This window comes from Malaclemys terrapin, chromosome 1 (assembly GCF_027887155.1).
Source record: "Malaclemys terrapin pileata isolate rMalTer1 chromosome 1, rMalTer1.hap1, whole genome shotgun sequence".
In the NCBI taxonomy this organism is placed as follows: Eukaryota; Metazoa; Chordata; order Testudines; family Emydidae; genus Malaclemys; species Malaclemys terrapin.
Window position 1 is genome coordinate 306,652,029 of NC_071505.1, and position 18,500 is coordinate 306,670,528.

The window sequence follows — 18,500 nt, forward strand, 5'->3', positions numbered from 1 at the left end:
GGCTGCCCCGCCAGGCACTCTGGGGCTGGGGCGCTGGGGCCGCCCATTGGGCACTCTGGGGCTGGGGGTGCTGGGGCCACGCCACCTGGCGATGGGGATGCTGGGGCCTCACTGCCCAGCACTGGGGGCACTGAGGCTGCGCCGATCGGCACTCTGGGGCTAGGGGTGCTTGGGCGGTCGAGAGCTGGGGGAGGGCAGCCGGGGCCGCGCTGGGGGTCTCGGGGCTCTGGTGGGGGCGGGGCAGGACCTGGAGCTAGCCTCCCCAAACAGGTGGTTCATATGCTGCCCATGCTCTATTCAGTTACACCATTAATTATTTTGGCTTCATGTTTACAAAATGTATTAAATATAAAACTGAACGTTTTTGGAGAGATTTCTACCTAACTCTTTTTTAACTTTTCCATGTATGCTCTGAGCTGCAAGAGGAGGGTGTTTCTAAGGAGACATATTGAACTACCCATGAATTGCTTTTATACTGATGCCCATCACTGTAGTATTTGAGCACCTGCCATGTAAAATCCATAACAATAGCGAAGTTCTTAGGGGACTTCATGGAGTCTCTGACACGTCTCCTTTTTCAGGGTCAGCACTTTGCTTGGGGGAGGGGTTTTGATTTTTCTTAAAAGATTGTATTACTTTCCTCTTTCCCTCCCCGCGTAGCAATGTGGGCCATAAAGCTTTTATGCGAGCCCAGATAGACCACCAACCAACCAGTATGTGCCTGCCTGTTTTCTGAGAACAGTTTAGCAGGATGCTCATTGAGCACATTTAGGGAGTAACCCTACAGCTCTTACTCCCATGAATGATTCTCAAAGCCAGTGAAGGTAATGGGACTGCCCTCATAAGCAGAAAGAGGCATGCAGCAGCTGGAGAATCAGGCCCTCAGAACATATTAATCTCTTTTACATGTAATATTGCTTGCCAGCTATACAGGGTGATATCCTGTCTTAGAGTCAACTTGGTAGTCTGTCAGCCGACATACTCTCTTCCGTGACACTAATAAACACTGCAGCTAGCAATGGGGAGGAGGGCTGTGAGTTATATGCACAACCTACAGGTAATTTAGAGAGACATTTGAGTAGGAAAGTGCCTTCATAGTCAAGCACCCGTGAATAGGCTGTGCAATACAGACATGTCCTCAGAAGACAACCTGCTTTAGCATGCAGATAGGGAAAAGAGCCCCCGCTTGTTACACTGCTTGTTTTAATCTCCCACATGCTGTGTCAGGATATCGCAGTTTATGCTGTGTCGTCTGATGTCATGTAACCAGACACAAGGAGAAACAAGCTTCACATTGCACTGGAGACTGAGGCGGCTTTTCCCTCCTAGGTAGAATACAGTACTCCTGCTGCCTGTGTGCTGGCACACACTCCAGCAACCCTGACACGTGCGTGGTCACATTATGCCAGCCTTGCCTGTGTAATTTTATTCACAGAATCATAGATTCCAACGCCAGGAGGGTCCACTGTGATCATCAAGTCTGACCTCCTGCATGGCACAGGCCATAGAACCTCCCCAAAATAATTCCCAGAGCAGATCTTTTAGAAAATTATCCAGTCTTGATTTAAAAATTGCCAATGATGAAGAATCCATTAGGACCCTTGGTAAATTGCTCCAATGGTTAATTACTCTCACTGTTAACAATTTACACTTTATTTCCAGTTTGAAGAGCTCATCATTAAATATTTGTTCCCCATGTAGATATTTATAGACTGTAATCAAGTCATCCTTTAACCTTCCCTTTGTTAGGCTAAATAGACTGATGAGCTCCTTGAGTCTATCACTATAAGGAATGGTTTCTAATCCTTTAATCATTCTCATGGATCTTCTCTGAACCTTCTCCAATTTATCACCTTCCTTCTTGAACTGTGTGCACCAGAACTGGACACAGAATTCCAGCAGCAGTCGCACCAGTGCCAAATACAGCAGTAAAATAACCTCTCTAGTCCTACTTGGGATTCCCCTGTTTATGCATCCCAAGATTGCCTTAGCTCTTTTGGCCACGGCATCACACTGGGAGCTCATGTTGAGTTGATTATCCATCACAACCCAGAAATCCTTTTCGGAGTCACTGCTTTCCAGGACAAAGTCCCCCATTGTGTAAGTATAGCCTACATTCTTTGTTCCTAGCTGTATACATTTGGAGTTAGCCGTATTAAAATGCATACTGTGTGCTTGCACCCAGCTTACTGAGTGAGCCAGATTGTTCTGAATCAGTGACCTGTCCTCTTCATTATTTACCACTTCCCCAATTTTTGTGTCATCTGCAAACTTTTTCAGTGCTGATTTGAGGTTGATGGTGTATGAGCAGATGCAAAGTGATTGCACATTAACGATACACACGCTGCCTATGAAGACATATGCCCCAACCAGTTCTTTTCCATCTTTCAGGTAGGATTTGTCATGGGTGCTATGGAAAAGAGACCTGTTGTTATTCTTGTAGTATCTAGAGACCCCAACCGAGATCAGACTCCATTGTACTAGTCACCGTATCAGCAGAGGTAAGATACACTCCCCTGAAGAGCTCACAGTCTAGAGAGCCAGGACAGACACAGAGTGGGGGAAGGAAGGATTACTATTCCCATTCTATAGATGGGAATCAGAGGCATAGAGAGGTTAAGTGATTTACCCAATACCACACAGGAGTCTATGGCAGAGCTGGGAGCTGAACGTGGATCACCAGCGATTTAACCACAAAGCCATTCTTCCTCCTTGGGAGCCCAGCCCTCTCCTCTGATTGCTAAATCCCCTAGAGTTCTCGAGAAGGAGGAGGAGGATGTAGAAAGGGTTAGAATCAAATATTATCTCCTCACTGTCTCCACCTATTTTAACACTATCTACTGTACGCTGCAGAAAAGGACCTAGGAGTCACAGTGGACGAGAAGCTGGATATGAGTCAACAGTGTGCCTTTGTTTCCAAGAAGGCTAATGGCATTTTGGGCTGTATAAGTAGGGGCATTGCCAGCAGATCGAGAGACATGATCATTCCCCTTTATTCGACATTGGTGAGGCCTCATCTGGAGTACTGTGTCCAGTTTTGGGCCCCACACTACAAGAAGGATGTGGAAAAATTGGAAAGAGTCCAGCAGAAGGCAACAAAAATGATTAGGGGGCTGGAGCACATGACTTATGAGGAGAGGCTGAGAGAACTGGGATTGTTTAGTCTGCAGAAGAGAAGAATGAGGGGGGATTTGATAGCTACTTTCAACTACCTGAAACAGGGTTCCAAAGAGGATGGATCTAGACTGTTCTCAGTGGTACCAGATGACAGAACAAGGAGTAATGGTCTCAAGTTGCAGTGGGGGAGGTTTAGGTTGGATATTAGGAAAAACTTTTTCACTAGGAGGGTGGTGAAGCACCTGGGGAGGTGGTGGAATCTCCTTCCTTAGAAGTTTTTAAGGTCAGGCTTGACAATGGCTGGGATGATTTAGTTGGGGACTGGTCCTGCTTTGAGCAGGGGGTTGGACTAGATGACCTCCTGAGGTCCCTTCCAACCCCGATATTCTATGATTCTATGATACGCTGATTCCCGCCTTCCACTGTGGGAGCCCCCACCACGCCATCTGATTGGGCGTCAGGAACCCCCACCCCTGCAGTTATGCAGATCCCCCCATATACAGATCTTTTCATGTCCCCATCTCAGAGTGGGGCTGCCTCTCTCCTTCCTAATGAGGTCAAGCAGCAGGGGGTCACTCCTATTCCCTGCATCTGCCCAGAAGGTGGCAGAGGAACAGGGGGCTTGGGTACTGCTCACTATATGATCTTAGATCACCCAGTACATGAACCCATCACTCTGCCCGAGCTGCTCCACTCCTGTACACTGCAGCGCTGAGGGTTTGGCTTGTGTTACCCCCTTGAGTGGCAGATGAGTTTCTGGAGCTGGCCTCGTGCAGGGCTAAGCTATGTGCCTTTTAGAGGTTTACGCTGTGGACTGGACAGAGGCCTTGTTGAAGGAGGCAAGCAGCGTCATAGATTATTTTAAAGGATTACACATTTCTGTAAATGAGAATAGTCCCTGCTGTTACACTAACTAAGATAAAATGATATGGGCTTTCCTCCTGTCTGTTCAACCTGAGCACCAATTGAAGGCAAGAAGACATTTCACCCCATACATAACAGGGTGAATTGTGGGAGTTTTAGGTCTTCCTCTGAACCATCAGGCATTAAACACTGTTGGAGACAAACTACTGGATGTCATTAATTGTCTCTGTATTAAAATTCTTATATTAACCCCTCCCTATACCTATGTAACAAGGCTGAAAAATGATTTGCTTTAAAGTTGACTTTCCAGGTAGATCTTAAGTTCAGTATCCTCAACATTCCCCACACTGAGAAATGTATATAAAAGAAACAAAACACAACACCTATTAGTGACTGTAGGAACCTATTGTCTATATCCGTGGTTTCAACCTTTTTTCATTTGTGGACCCCTAAAAATTTTCAAATCAAGGTGTGGACTCCTTTGGAAATCTTAGATAGTCTGCAGACCTGCAGGAATCTGCGACCACAGGTTGAAAACCACAGTCCTAGATGAATGCGGATGGGGAATATTTGCTTTTAAATAGCTACGTTCAGGAAGCTTTGGTTCATATATATATTAGGGGACTCCTGAAGTTAAGATCCGTAAGGAAATCCAGCCACTAAGGAGAAACTCTCCTTTAATTTAGCAGCATCCTTGCTGCAAATATTTGTAGAAAATAATTGTATCTAATTGACATTGGGTGTTAACCTGGTGAGACTGGAAATGGTTGAGATGTGATACCATTTGTTTTGCCATAATGCCTACAAAAAACTTGATAGCGGTTAGGTTGTTGGTGTGCTCGGCCCACAACCTATCAGTATTATCTCACTGTTTCCTTGTAATCCCCCGTCTCTCTGTATTCATCTGTTGTCTTACACTTAGGTTGTAAGCTCTTTGGGGCAGAGATTGTCTTTTTGTTCTCTGTTTATACGGTGCCTAGCACAAAAGTTTCTAGTGCAATATAATATAATATAATATAATATAATATAATATAATATGCTAAAGCAGCCTTAGGTACAGTGAGGCTACCAGCACAGTTAGTATATTACTGTTCAAACTGGTAGCTCTCCCGCACCCACTAGCCACTGACTAGTAGTGTGGCATTGAGTCTGAACTCAGAGGCAACTGGGACTTTTGTTCTCAGTGATGAGCCCAGGAGCTTAATGTAACATGATATGTAGCCAACCTCCTTTATGCTAAAATAAGCAGATGGGAATTAAAATAAATTTCAAGGGGGGAAATATGCTTAGTTTTACTGTTTCTGAAGCGGCTGTTAGCCATGGATAGTTGTAATTTTACTGTTTCCTGTAAAACTCAGCTGGTTACAAGTATCTGTACAAACCTTGTCACAACGGTATTTTGATCAATCCGGACTCTCATGTCTTCATTCTGCTGTTGCAGCACCTGAATTTTTTCTTCCAATATTGTATTTTTTTCAGCCTGCAACAAGAGAGGGCTCGTTGAGTTTACAGCAATAGCAGCACTTGATGCAGGGGAATTTGGATTTTAATCCCTAGGAAGAAGCTCTATTTTTCTTACAGTAACAGCTAAGAATCATTGTCAAAGGAAGGTAGATTATTCTGGCTGCAGATGGGATTTTTGGTTGTAAATGATTTACCAGCATGTCACACTGGTATGGCACTGAAGTGTCCGAGTTCCCCCTCCCAAAGGGCAGGGGAGTCATGATCCCCTGACATCTGCTGGGGTCACCCCCCCCCACATTGAGACCTCCTGTAACAGGGTTATATAAATCATATCCATAGTGGAAGTAGAATGGCATGGTTGAGAAATAGCACAAGCAGAATGACTGGAGACCACCTAGGCCAGTGAATGTAACTGTATCAGCCGTTTCCCCATTCCTCTAGCTTAAGGAAGCAGCATGTTACAGTGTGTTGTTAAGAAGTCTCAGCTGCGAAGAGCTATTTCACTCTATATCCGTTCACACCAGCAGTTGGACAGTTCAACAAAATAATCAACTGGGTTCCCAAACTTCCCCATAAATAGAAGCAAAGCTTGCTAAGTGCTGTGCTAAAGCAGCCAGCCCGGCTGCCCCGTCGTGGCAATGGCTCATCCTGTCACTGCGCTAGAAGCCTACAGGTCAAGTCTCACAAAATGGCTCCACTTTACAATGAAAACGTAACTCCTGGTTAACTGAAAAGTTCATACCTGGGGAGACCAAAACACGAAGAGAGAGAGAATGGAGTGGCTAGGAGGCAGTGTTATCTTTATGGTGGGGAGCTATAATTCAAAGCACTCGCAGCGTGACCCTAACCTGGGATTTCTGGTTGCCCCTCGCTAATTTACACTACTGAGGCAAGACTTCATGCCGAATACTGAATTAAAGAGCCACACGGCACAAGTGTCTCCTTCTTCCACCCATATTGCTCCCGCCTTGTTGGCTGCCCCTACTCCTGACTTCGGAGGCAGGGGACAGCTGGTGCCCCATACTTAGTTATAGGTATATATGTTATAGGTATCACAGAGGCCCCCCTCCTCCACTGTCTCCTCCCCTACCTAACCTCCCCTGCAGGCAGAGCAGATTTCAAAATGAAAACCAGAAAGACCAGCGCAGGGAGTCATGGAGAGGTTTTGGGGATGTCATGTGGGAGGTAGGAGGCTGGTGGAGAAGTAGATAAAAAGAAGCACCCCCTTCCCACTCTCCCTTTCAGAATGAAAAACTGGGACACTTCACAGGAAAGGGCAGGGGGCAGAAAACAGTATTTAGCCCTTTGTGATCCCTTCATTGTGTTTTTCCAGTCCCGGCCTCCTTCACTCCAATTTAGCTCCTGGCTTCCTATCTCCCTGTTCTGTGAGGGGAAAATGATAACTGACCAGCTTTTCCAGTTCCATGATCCTCTTTTCCTGTTGATGAATTAGCTGATTCTTCATTTCCAAAACCTGCTTCAGGCTGTTCATATCTTCTTCTAAGTGCTGATATGGAGCTAGTGCAACCTAGGAAAAGAAGGATGACAGTGAATTCTAAGTCTTCCAACCATAATCACATATTCAGCCACTTGGTAAAATTTTCCCAAGCATCCAACTGATTTAGAGCCTAGCTCCCATGAAAGTCAAGGGGATGCAGTCTCCGAAATCACTGGGGTTGTTTTGAAAATGTTACCCACTATCACCATTCATAGATTCATAGATTCTAGGACTGGAAGGGACCTCGAGAGGTCATCGAGTCCAGTCCCCTGGCCGCATGGCAGGACCAAATACTGTCTAGACCATCCCTGATAGACATTTATCTAACTTACTCTTAAATATCGCCAGAGATGGAGATTCCACAACCTCCCTTGGCAATTTATTCCAGTGTTTAACCACCCTGACAGTTAGGAACTTTTTCCTAATGTCCAACCTAGACCTCCCTTGCTGCAGTTTAAGCTCATTGCTTCTTGTTTCATCCTTAGAGGCTAAGGTGAACAAGTTTTCTCCCTCCTCCTGATGACACCCTTTTAGATACCTGAAAACTGCTATCATGTCCCCTCTCAGTCTTCTCTTTTCCAAACTAAACAAACCCAATTCTTTCAGCCTTCCTTCATAGGTCATGTTCTCGAGACCTTTAATCATTCTTGTTGCTCTTCTCTGGACCCTCTCCAATTTCTCCACATCTTTCCTGAAATGCGGTGCCCAGAACTGGACACAATACTCCAGCTAAGGCCTAACCAGAGCAGAGTAGAGCGGAAGAATGATTTCTCGTGTCTTGCTCACAACACACCTGTTAATACATCCCAGAATCATGTTTGCTTTTTTTGCAACAGCATCACACTGTTGACTCATATTTAGCTTGTGGTCCACTATAACCTCTAGATTCCTTTCTGCCGTACTCCTTCCTAGACAGTCTCTTCCCATTCTGTATGTGTAAAACTGATTTTTCCTTCCTAAGTGGAGCACTTTGCATTTGTCTTTGTTAAACTTAATCCTGTTTAACTCGGACCATTTCTCCAATTTGTCCAGATCATTTTGAATTATGACCCTGTCCTCCAAAGCGGTTGCAATCCCTCCCAGTTTGGTATCATCTGCAAACTTAATAAGTGTACTTTCTATGCCAATAGCTAAGTCGTTAATGAAGATATTGAACAGAGCCAGTCCCAAAACAGACCCCTGCGGAACCCCACTTGTTATGCCTTTCCAGGAGGATTGGGAACCATTAATAACAATTGAATCACTTTAGCTGAATACCTAATTTCCTAAGAGAGACAAGGTGGTGGAGGTACTTGCAGTAGGTGAAAGAGGTCCGAATGTTACTCAGCACCCACAACCCGACCCACTGCTAAGTCTCCTAATATACAGAATTGTTTCTGTCTGTGCAGAGTTTTACCCTTTCTGTAGAAGAGCACAAGTGTGAAATAGCAACAAAGTTCAGAGACTGGGGCTGGGTGTTTGCAGGTTAGAACAATAGCGGATCACTCTGTCTGTGATGTGTGTGGCAAAACAGATGAACTAGTCATAAAGATTCAACTCCCAGAGGGGAGAAAGACAGTGAATCAGGACACAAAGATACTCCCCATTCCAGCTTAGTACTTCTGAAGTTAGGGGGCTAGGGTTCCATTTACCAAAGCAGTACTGGCCCACATTTTTTTCTCAATTACATTGAATAGAATCCAGAGTAACACCAATGACTTCAGTTACTTTGGCTTTACAATGGTACAACTCACTCCACTGTCGCTTGGGTCAATACTCTGGATTTACAGCAGTGTAACTCAGAACAGAATCTGGCCCTTTACACACATTTTGCTCTGAGAGGGCACGTTCACCAGCCCAGTTGTTTTGTGCTGCTCTGGTGGAAAGAAGAAGGCGCTGACTTCAGTCTAGCCCATGGAAAGTTCCAATGCACTAGAAAGGGGGGAGTTCTGAATTCTCAAAAGGTAGGTGGGGCACAAAGTTAGAAAATGGTCTTCATTAGGACCAATTTCCTATAGAGTCTGCTAATAATGGGCTTCATTTCGACCATCAGCTTTAGGGATTCTATCGATTTGTCGTATTTTGAACAGGATGTTGATGGAATAGACTTCTTCTATGATATCCCAGGGCCATTACAGTCCATTACGGAAGAAATGAAGAGGGACAGCAAAGAATCCCAGCAGGGTGAGGGGGAGAGGCACATTCATATGAAAATATGAGAAGAGCGAAGAGGAAGGAGAAACACCACAGAGGGGAGGAGAGAGAGGATTAGAGGGTACTAAAAAAGTAACGGAGGGAGCCAGAGAAAAAGCCCAAGAAACAGAACTACAGAGGCAGGATGCTAGTGAGATATAGACAAAATGAAGCAAAACCAGAAATGGATGGCTAATGACCCAACAATAAGAGAGAGTGGGAGATCTTTAAAAAAAAGAAGAACAGGAGTACTTGTGGCACCTTAGAGACTAACAAATTTATTAGAGCATAAGCTTTCGTGGACTACAGCCCACTTCTTCGGATGCATATAGAATGGAACATATAATGAGGAGATATATATACACACATACAGAGAGCATAAACAGGTGGGAGTTGTCTTACCAATTGGCCTCTCAGAGTTGGTAAGACAACTCCCACCTGTTTATGCTCTCTGTATGTGTGTATATATATCTCCTCATTATATGTTCCATTCTATATGCATCCGAAGAAGTGGGCTGTAGTCCACGAAAGCTTATGCTCTAATAAATTTGTTAGTCTCTAAGGTGCCACAAGTACTCCTGTTCTTCTTTTTGCGGATACAGACTAACACGGCTTTTACTCTGAAACTTGGGAGATCTTTGTATCCAGAGCCACTCTTAGATTCCAAACCCCCCTACAAAGCTCAGGTTCCAGAGCTTTGGTTCGGGCCCATTTGAGCTGAGATTTCCTTTGCTAATAACCTACCAATGCACATGTGGCCATATTTACAAGCATGTCCTGCCGTTTTTAAAATGCATATTAAGGCTGTCAGCTACCTCTAGTTGCTCTTCAGTGTTTTTCTTTAATGCCTCTTCAAATCGCTTTGCCTTGTCCCTTAGAGAATGGCTCTGGAAGGTGAGGGTATCTACTTGGTCCTGCAATTAATGACAAATAAAAAACCTAAACCATTAAGCTCTGATGATACTTTTATACAAATCATTTCCCACCACTGCCAAAGTATGAGAGGGCAATGAGGAGAAGGGCTTAGAAGCTACCGTGAGAGGACATTTTTACATGAAATCACTCAACCTCGCAGTGGAGATTTTGATAACTTGGTAACTAACGGAATCAGGATTTCATGTGGAGAACCTGAGATTAATCATGTGGCTAGCTTAAATTGGCCACCAACAGCAGCTTCTAAACCTGCATCAAGCGAAAACATCCCAGCCCTTTTGGCTGTGTGAGACCCAGTCTCCTTGCTTTGAAGGACAGGCATGTTTGTGTCATACTCATGAAGCAGATAACCTCTATAAGGTTACTGCTCCTCAGGGATCAGCATGGGGAGATACTCAAATGCTGCTCACAGTCCCAAGCTTCAGAGCAGCTAGATATCTCTGCTAAAATGATAAGCAGTGAAAGAGTCAGAGGCGGTGCCAGTTTCTTCCCGGTGGGGAGACTGAGGTGGGCTAGGCAGAAAATAGGGAGGGCTGCGCCTGTAAGAGCTTCCTGGGCAGGGGGACCTGGCTCCACGGCTGGCAGAGCCCTCAGAGAGCAGCAACCATGGCAGCAGGGCCCCGGAGCATGGGCTGGAGTGGGTCAGTCCAGGCTGCTGTGCGGAACCATGGACCCTCCACCTGCCCTGAGTGGTGTGCCCCGGTGGGCGGGGACACAGACCAGGGGTTGCTCTCGGGCCTCCCGGCCTCCTTTCTGGGCTTACATCTGCACTGCTGCTGGAGATGGCACTGCCTTCAGAGCTGGGTGGCCAGACAGTGGTGGGCACCCAGCTCTGAAGGCAGCACTGCCGCCAGCAGCAGCTGAGAAGTATCTGCATAATATTTGACCTTTGCATTGGGAGGGGTGGCTATGGGAGGCTAAGGCAATTTTTGGGATGGTGATAGCCCTTGCAAGCTCCCCCCCTCACAGCGCCACCACTGGAAAGAGTTAACATTATTGACTTTGGACTGTCATCATTATGTTTCAGAGTTAACACTCCACTAAGATGAAAGGGGGTGATTCACACCAGTCTAAGGACCAAATGCTAAAGCCCAAATAAATGGGCTTTCCTAGGAGGCCTCAGATGGGTTAGGGGAAAATAATTCCCTCTCAGTCCAGCAGCTTGGTTCAGAATAGTTGCATAGCCACTATCCATCAGCTTTAGCAGCATCTGGGATCTCTGCCATCTACATGAGGAAAACAATGGGGTGGGGAATTAAGGATTGTGGAGCCAAGTAACAAAGGATCTGCTTGCAACGCTTCTTCCTTTGCCTTGCTAGAAAATTTAACTTGGGATCTGAAAACTATGTTGTGTTCTTTTTGCCTCTTGCATCATTATCAATGACAGAGATTCTGCAGTCATACTGTAGGTAACTCTTTTGATGATGATGATGTATGAGGCAGAACAGAATCCGGCTTACTCTTTCTTCACGGCATTAGCTCTGCAGCACTAAAACAATACTACAGGTTATAAAACAACTCACCTAGATCAGTGATGGGATTCATGAGACAATCAATGTACTTTTGACCCTGGTGAAGGCTTCAGATTGAAACATGTAGGTGCTATTGATCCTACTACTGTAGCTAGTCTCTTTAATTACTTTATGGAAGAAAGGATTTTAAATGTTAAACTCAGTGAACCACCGTCTTGGAAGATTCAGTACTGATGCAGGTCCATTATTTAATAGTTATAGCTCTGCCTCATGACAAGCACAGAGTTCCTGATTATGGCCTGTGGATAACTTTGCACGATAGCAGGGAAATCTTATTTTTGTAAGTAAGCAAGACACACAGCAGGGGATCAATGATTTGAGAAACAATACATCATTTTAATACAATCGCTTTTCTGGACAGATTATTAGGTCAAGATTTTAATATTACTACCTTACGTACAGCATCTGCAAAAGCTGCAGTTGCTGTGGAGGCCAATAATTTTGATGTTCTGTCTTTTGTGTGTGTAAAATCTTAACCATAACCTTCCATTAATGTAGTTTATTGCATCAAATAATAGAACCACGGATACAACTTTAAATTCTATAGCTGCACAGTCAATGCTGCTGCAATAGCTGTGTGGAATCGTGCACGTTACTTGTTTTTTGAAAAGCAAAATTAGTCTTTGACTAGATAAACAAGCAGAGCTAACACCATCTAACATGGCACCTTTACTTGTTCATGCAAGAGCTCCAAATTTACCATGCATCACAGGGACACACTTTCCCCGGTGGATTTCTATCTCAGTCTAGAGAACCAGAACAGCTGAATTTTACTATAACCATTTTAAGTTGATCTGATTTTCAGCTGGTCATTATGGAGAGAAATTGTGCCAGGTAAACAGAGACAGGACAGTGCAAGCGACAGATTAGAGCTGCAGAACCAAAAGGGGAGATTTGCTTCAGAAAACTATTTTACAAATTGGTATATAAAACTATTCTGAGGACAAGAGTCCTGCTGGGATGGATAGGAAAACCTAGATTCTGCTCCCATTCATTTTGCTGGGAGCAAGATGGGCCTGAAGAAGGCGAATGAATCAAAGCAGTTTTTAGAAAACTTCTTAAAATCCATTTCCTCATCTGCAATTTCTTTGTTTTTGGAGTTTTGCCTCTTCTCCTTCAGGCACATTTAGCGTTTTGCTGCTTCCGCTGGAGGGAGAGAAGCTGAGAAGGCATCTTTGTAGCTAACATACAGCTTGAAAAGAATGAGCAAAAGAGCCAAGCAGAGCAGCGGGGTTAGCCAATCGGCACAGATAAAATGTGCATAATTGCTGGACAGTTATTTAAAAATCATCATACAGTAATTATGCAAATCCCTAAACTCTGATTGACTAATAATGGCAATTAGCCAATCAGAGTGCAGGGATTCACATACTATAGTTATTGAGAACTATCGGCATGGTAATTTTGCAAATCAGACATCCAGAACCAATGAGTGTGCGGGGAACTGCCTTACGAGAACGCCGTGCAGTTGAGGGTCAGTAACTATACAGCACCCGTGCCCTCAGACTGATGGAGAAAATTCCATTTCACTAACGTGCTATCATAATGAACAGTTTTGCAACATCATTGGGGTTTGGACACAACGAAAGTATTAACCTGGAGTGACAGCCGCAGTTTTTCAAAACTCTCTTCCAATTCTTTCTTTTCCAGTTCATGGGCAGACATCAGTTCTAGGGAAAATCCATAAAAATTACATTGCTAAATGGGTCTAACAAACAGTATAAATCATGGACAGCGAGTACATTTATCTTACTTAACATGAACTAAACTTTATTAAGAAGGCAGCTCTAGTGGACTGAGTAGAGCCTAGGAGCCAGGCAATAACTCATTGCATGGCCCTGGGCAAATCACAAAAGCCTAAATTTTCAAAAGCATCCACTGATTTTGGGTTCCTCCATTTCTGAGGGCTTTGTAATCAGAGGTACTGAGAACACACAGCTCTTGCTGAGTCTGACTGGAATGATGGGTGCTCATACCTCTGAAAACTAGGCTCTTCATATTTCCAGGCATGCATCAAAAATTGAGGTACCCCAAATGAGTGGAAATATTAAGTTTGGGCCTTAAATCTCTTATATGTCTCCAGGTCCCCATCTGCAAAAATGTGTGTAAGAATATTTACCTAGGACTCTTCACAGAAATACTGGGAGGGTTAATTAATTAATAAGCATGTTGTACTTTGAAGATCATAAAGTACAATATAAGTATTATATGATTATTTTTATAATTATTGGAATAAGTCACCCAACTATGATTTAATAATCAGAAGTAGATTAAATTTTAATAACTAAACCAATTGTAGCAAACTATGATTGAAAAAATAAAATCGTCTCTCTCCAATCAGCCTTGCTCACTAATGCTTGGAGTACATTACAATTTAACTGGTGCAATGCCATTGTCATCCACAAGAGGGTACTTGAAACCTGTGCTAGGAGAAGAATGCACAACGTTTCTGACAGAACATGCCTCACTAGTAACACTGGAATTCCATCATTGAAAAATAAAGTAGCTAAATAGTTAAAAACATCTTCAATCAGGGAACAGTTTTGTTTTCAAAAGGAATAATAATTTTAAAAGATAGCAAACTATCTTCTGTCTATAGAATGAAGAAACAGGCTGCACAGTTCAACTAACATAAACTAGATCAGTGGTCCCCAACACGGTGCCCGCGGGTGCCCTAGCGCCCGCCGGAGCATCTATGTGCGCCCGCCTACTGACAAGGGAGTGTCCCACCACCAACAAAGTCAAGAAGCATCACCGCTGAAATGCCCAGTGCTTCTCGGCGGCATTTCGGCGGCGACGCCTCTTGATGACGCTGCTTCTCGGCGGCATTTCGGCGGCTGCTTGTCCGGCGGCCGCGCTCCTCAGCGGCTAGTTGTCCAGCGCCCTCCAAACTGAAAGGTTGGGGACCACTAGACTAGATGGTTCTGAACTATGTTTCTAAAAGGCTGAGCACAAACCTAAGCAATATTATTTAATTCAGGAAGATAACAGAAAAATCTAGAACGGTGTTACAGGGTGGACTAGGCCAAGAGACCCCTTGCTAGAGGCTTCAGTGTCCTGCCACGCCCATCCCAGGGAAGGAGCAGTAGAGGACTCCTCCAAGTAGCCTAGACTGGCTGCAGGGGAAGAAGCCAGTCAGAGAGGCTGCAGGAGGGCCATATAAAAGAAGCTCCAGCGCCAAAGCCAGTTCCATGCTGGAGCTAGAGCAGTGGCTCTCAATCTTTCCAGACTACTGTACCCCTTTCCAGAGTCTGATTTGTCTTGCGTACCCCCAAGTTTCACCTCACTTAAAAACTACTTGCTTACAAAATCAGACATAAAATACAAAGGTGTCACAGTACACTATTACTGAAAAATTGCTGACTTTCTCGTTTTTACCATATCATTAGGGCTCTGTGTCTGTCACAGAGGTCGCGGAAGTCATGGATTCCGTGACTTTCCACGATCTCTGTGACTTCTGCAGGGGCCAGCGTGGCCCCAGGGCCACCTGAGCAGGTGGCTTTGGCGCCAGCTGCTCAGGTGGCCTCCCAGGACAGACACACCAGCCGCTGCTGGAGCAGCCCTGGGAACAGCCACACCAGTTGCTGCTACTGCGGCCCACAGCAGCAGTCCTGGAGAGGCCAGAGCAGCTGTGGTCCACTGTCCCTAGCAGCGGTCCCTGGGCAGTTGGACAGAGCAGCCATGGTCTGCGGTCCCCAGCAGCGGTCCCTGGCTGTCCGGCCAGAGCAGCTGCAGTCCGCAGTCCTGGACAGCTGGTGTCACTGGCCCTGGGCGCCCCTCCAGAAGCATCCCTCCCACCCCCCCCAGCAGTGCCCCCCCATGGATGTCCCCCAGCAGCACCCTCACACCTTCTCAGCACCCCCCCCCACACCCCAAGATTTAATCCCAGGTAATTTTAGTATAAGTCATAGACAGTTCACGGGTCATGAATTTTTGTTTACTGCCCGTGACCTGTCCAAGACTTTTACTAAAAATACCTGTGACTAAATCGTAGTCTTACATAGAATTATAAACTACAGCAATTAAAATATAAATATTGTATATACATCTCAGTGTATAGTATATAGAGAAGTATAAACAAGTCATTGTATGAAATTTTAGTTTGTACTAACTTTGCTAGTGCTTTTTATGTAGCCTGGTCTAAAATAGGCAAATATCTAGATGAGTTGATGTACCCTCTGGAAGACCTCTGTGTACCCCCAGGGGTATGCAAACCCCTGGTTGAGAACCAGGGAGCTAGAGGAGTGCAGATGGAGTTTCTGGCTGACCAGAGGGAACTGCAGCACCATGGACAGCTCAGTACTGGCAGGGACCAGGGGAGCAAGGAAAAGCTCCTGCCTGGCTGCTGGGCTTGAAATTAGATGAGCCCTGAGGTAAGGGTGAAGCTTTGGTGAAGGCTGGAGCCTTGGGGAAGTGGCCCAGGGAACTGAAAGCAGTGTAATTAGAGACACGATGGCATGTGGCTGTTATTCTTACGGTCCCTGGGCTGGGACCCGGAGTAGTGGGTGGACCAGAGGTCCCTCCCATAGCCACCAGGGAGCTGGCCAACAATCGGACAGCAATAAACCCCCAGAAAAGGAACTGAACTACTTAGTGGCCCAGCTGGGGAGCTAGGAACCAGAATAGACTAAGAGGGCAAAACCATTGCCTCCAGGCAGGAAGCCCTGGTGGTATGGCCCGATACCAGGGCCGGGACTATTTAAGGACAGCAGACACACTCAATCAGCAGGGGTGCTCGGGAGAGGTGGGGTGCCATGCCGTTACATAGTTATTTAAATAATAGGCATCTGGTGTGTGTGTGTGTGTAAGAAAGAGCGGTATCCACTGAATATCAATCCACACAAGAAAATTGATGTGTTTTGTGTTTTATTCTGAAGTGCCTGTCTGATCAGATCACATGGACACACAACAATAAGGCAAAGGATTGAAGGTAAAATTTTCATGTGTGTCTAAGTGACTAAGAAGCATATGTCTAGTTTCAAAAGAGGTCTATTTAGGCCCAGATTTTAAAAGGTATTTAGGTGTTGCTCTGCTCAACACTGCAAGGCCTAAGTGATTTTGGAGCTTAAATCTCATTTTCAAAAGTGAAACTCAAGTGGACTTAAGTTCCTAAATGCCTCAGTCACTTCTGAAAATGAAACGTAGGTTCCTAAGTCTTGAGGTATTACAGTGCTGAGCGGAGCAACATCTACATATCTTTAAAATGCAGGTCTAAGAAACCTAATTCCTATAGACTTTCAATAACGTTTAGGCTTCTAAGTGTTTGTATCTCTCTTGACATGGGATGTAGGCTTCTAAGACAAAGACATTTTTGAAAATTTTATCCTAAGTTCTGGATCTTCATTACCTGGGAATATCACCAGTACAGACAGAATTCAGCTCTCAGTTGCACCTATGCAGCTCTCAGTGACTTCAAAGGGAGTCATGCATTTGAATCTCATTTGGCATAATGCAGACTTCTTATACTGTGCAATCCTGAGTGGTGCAGAGAGCCGTCAAGTGAAGCTATGGGAAGCTGAGGGATCAGGCCTGAAGTTGTTCTCAGTTTCATAGAATCATAGAATATCAGGGTTGGAAGGGACCTCAGGAGGTCATCTAGTCCAACCCCATTCGCAAAGCAGGACCAACACCAACTAAATCATCCCAGCCAGGGCTTTATCAAGCCTGACCTTAAAAACCTCTAAGGAAGAGATTCCACCACCTGCCTAGGTAACCCATTCCAGTGCTTGGTCACAGCAGAACAGTTCCTTCCAATCTAAGTGAAAGATTCTTCCGATGCAGTATTTCTGTCTGAAATGCACTGCAGCACTAACCTCTTCCTTTTTTAGCTCCCTTTATAGGTGTTTAATACTATTCACCAGTGGGCTTATATATAACACCATTAGCATCAGGGTCTTCATTTTAAATCATGTCACAGCTGCATTCTCCAAAGCAGCCGTTTCCTTCCTTTTGTCTCCACAGTTAATGCTCACCATCCTTCACAGCCTAAGACAATTAGCTAAAACTAACGTTTCATTTCACGAAGGGCCTGACCGAGCACGGTCCTGAGTACCTCTCAATTCTCACTAACCCCCAGGGAGTGGAGGGCAGGTGTCACCTTGCAGGGTCCAACTCGACATTAGCACCAACAATGTCTAGTTTAAGGCTGTAACCATGTTGCCATAAAAACAATTGTCCTTTCATTATTCAGAGGTCAAAACCATTTGCACACATGATAGGGTATCTATTATACACCACATCAATCAGTATAAAATCCCTACAACTGGCCAGTAATGTTTAGGCTTATGACATTATTCTCATTGAAGCCCCTGGTGTAACAGAAAAGCTGGCACGCAGCTTTACAAAACGAAGGGGAGGAATCGGTGACTAAACTGGGCTGGATTCTATGTGCCTGCTGGGAGCCTCTTTGCAATGACAAGGTGTGCGTAATGTCTTGCATTTTGATACTGGCTGCTCAGGAAGGGGGAGGTGTTGGGGAGCAGCCGTTCTACTATGCTGGCGCCCATAGCAATGGCCCTTAACTTATACCTGGTAAAATCAAACCTCTGCCCATTGCAGCACTGACTCTAAAATGCAGAGTTATTCCCTGCCCTGTATTTACTAGTGGGTTCAGTCTAATTTTAAATGTCTACAACAATGATGCTTCCATCAAGAGTGACTGGAGTCCTCTTGTGTTCTGGCGTGGATGTCGGGGTATACTGAGCGATCGGAAGGCATGGGTTCTGCCTTTTCTAGTCAATCCCTATCTTAAGCGTTATGCATGTACTGAGGTGCTTTTCTGCTCTCGTCCTTGGCAGCAAAGACAGCCAATGAAGGTTTATAGGGTTTCATTGTGGAATATTGTTTCCTCCTTTTAAGGCCTCCCTACAGTGCAACTACATAGTGAGAATTCAGTCCAAAATTAGAGGGCCAGGGTTATC

The 18,500-nt window shown here is 45.0% G+C and overlaps 1 protein-coding gene across 2 annotated transcripts in view; it reads right to left on the minus strand.

The window, feature by feature from the left end:
* The window catches only part of MTUS2 (microtubule associated scaffold protein 2), a 289,486-nt gene that overhangs the window by 7,970 nt on the left and 263,016 nt on the right, over positions 1-18,500 (minus strand). For both annotated transcript variants that reach the window (XM_054015375.1, XM_054015376.1), the window contains exons 10-13: positions 13,177-13,250; positions 9,931-10,029; positions 6,854-6,973; positions 5,364-5,461 (exon numbers count right to left, since the gene is read on the minus strand). In XM_054015375.1, the coding sequence (XP_053871350.1) occupies positions 5,364-5,461; positions 6,854-6,973; positions 9,931-10,029; positions 13,177-13,250 (391 nt within the window). The remainder of the gene's footprint in view (positions 1-5,363; positions 5,462-6,853; positions 6,974-9,930; positions 10,030-13,176; positions 13,251-18,500) is intronic.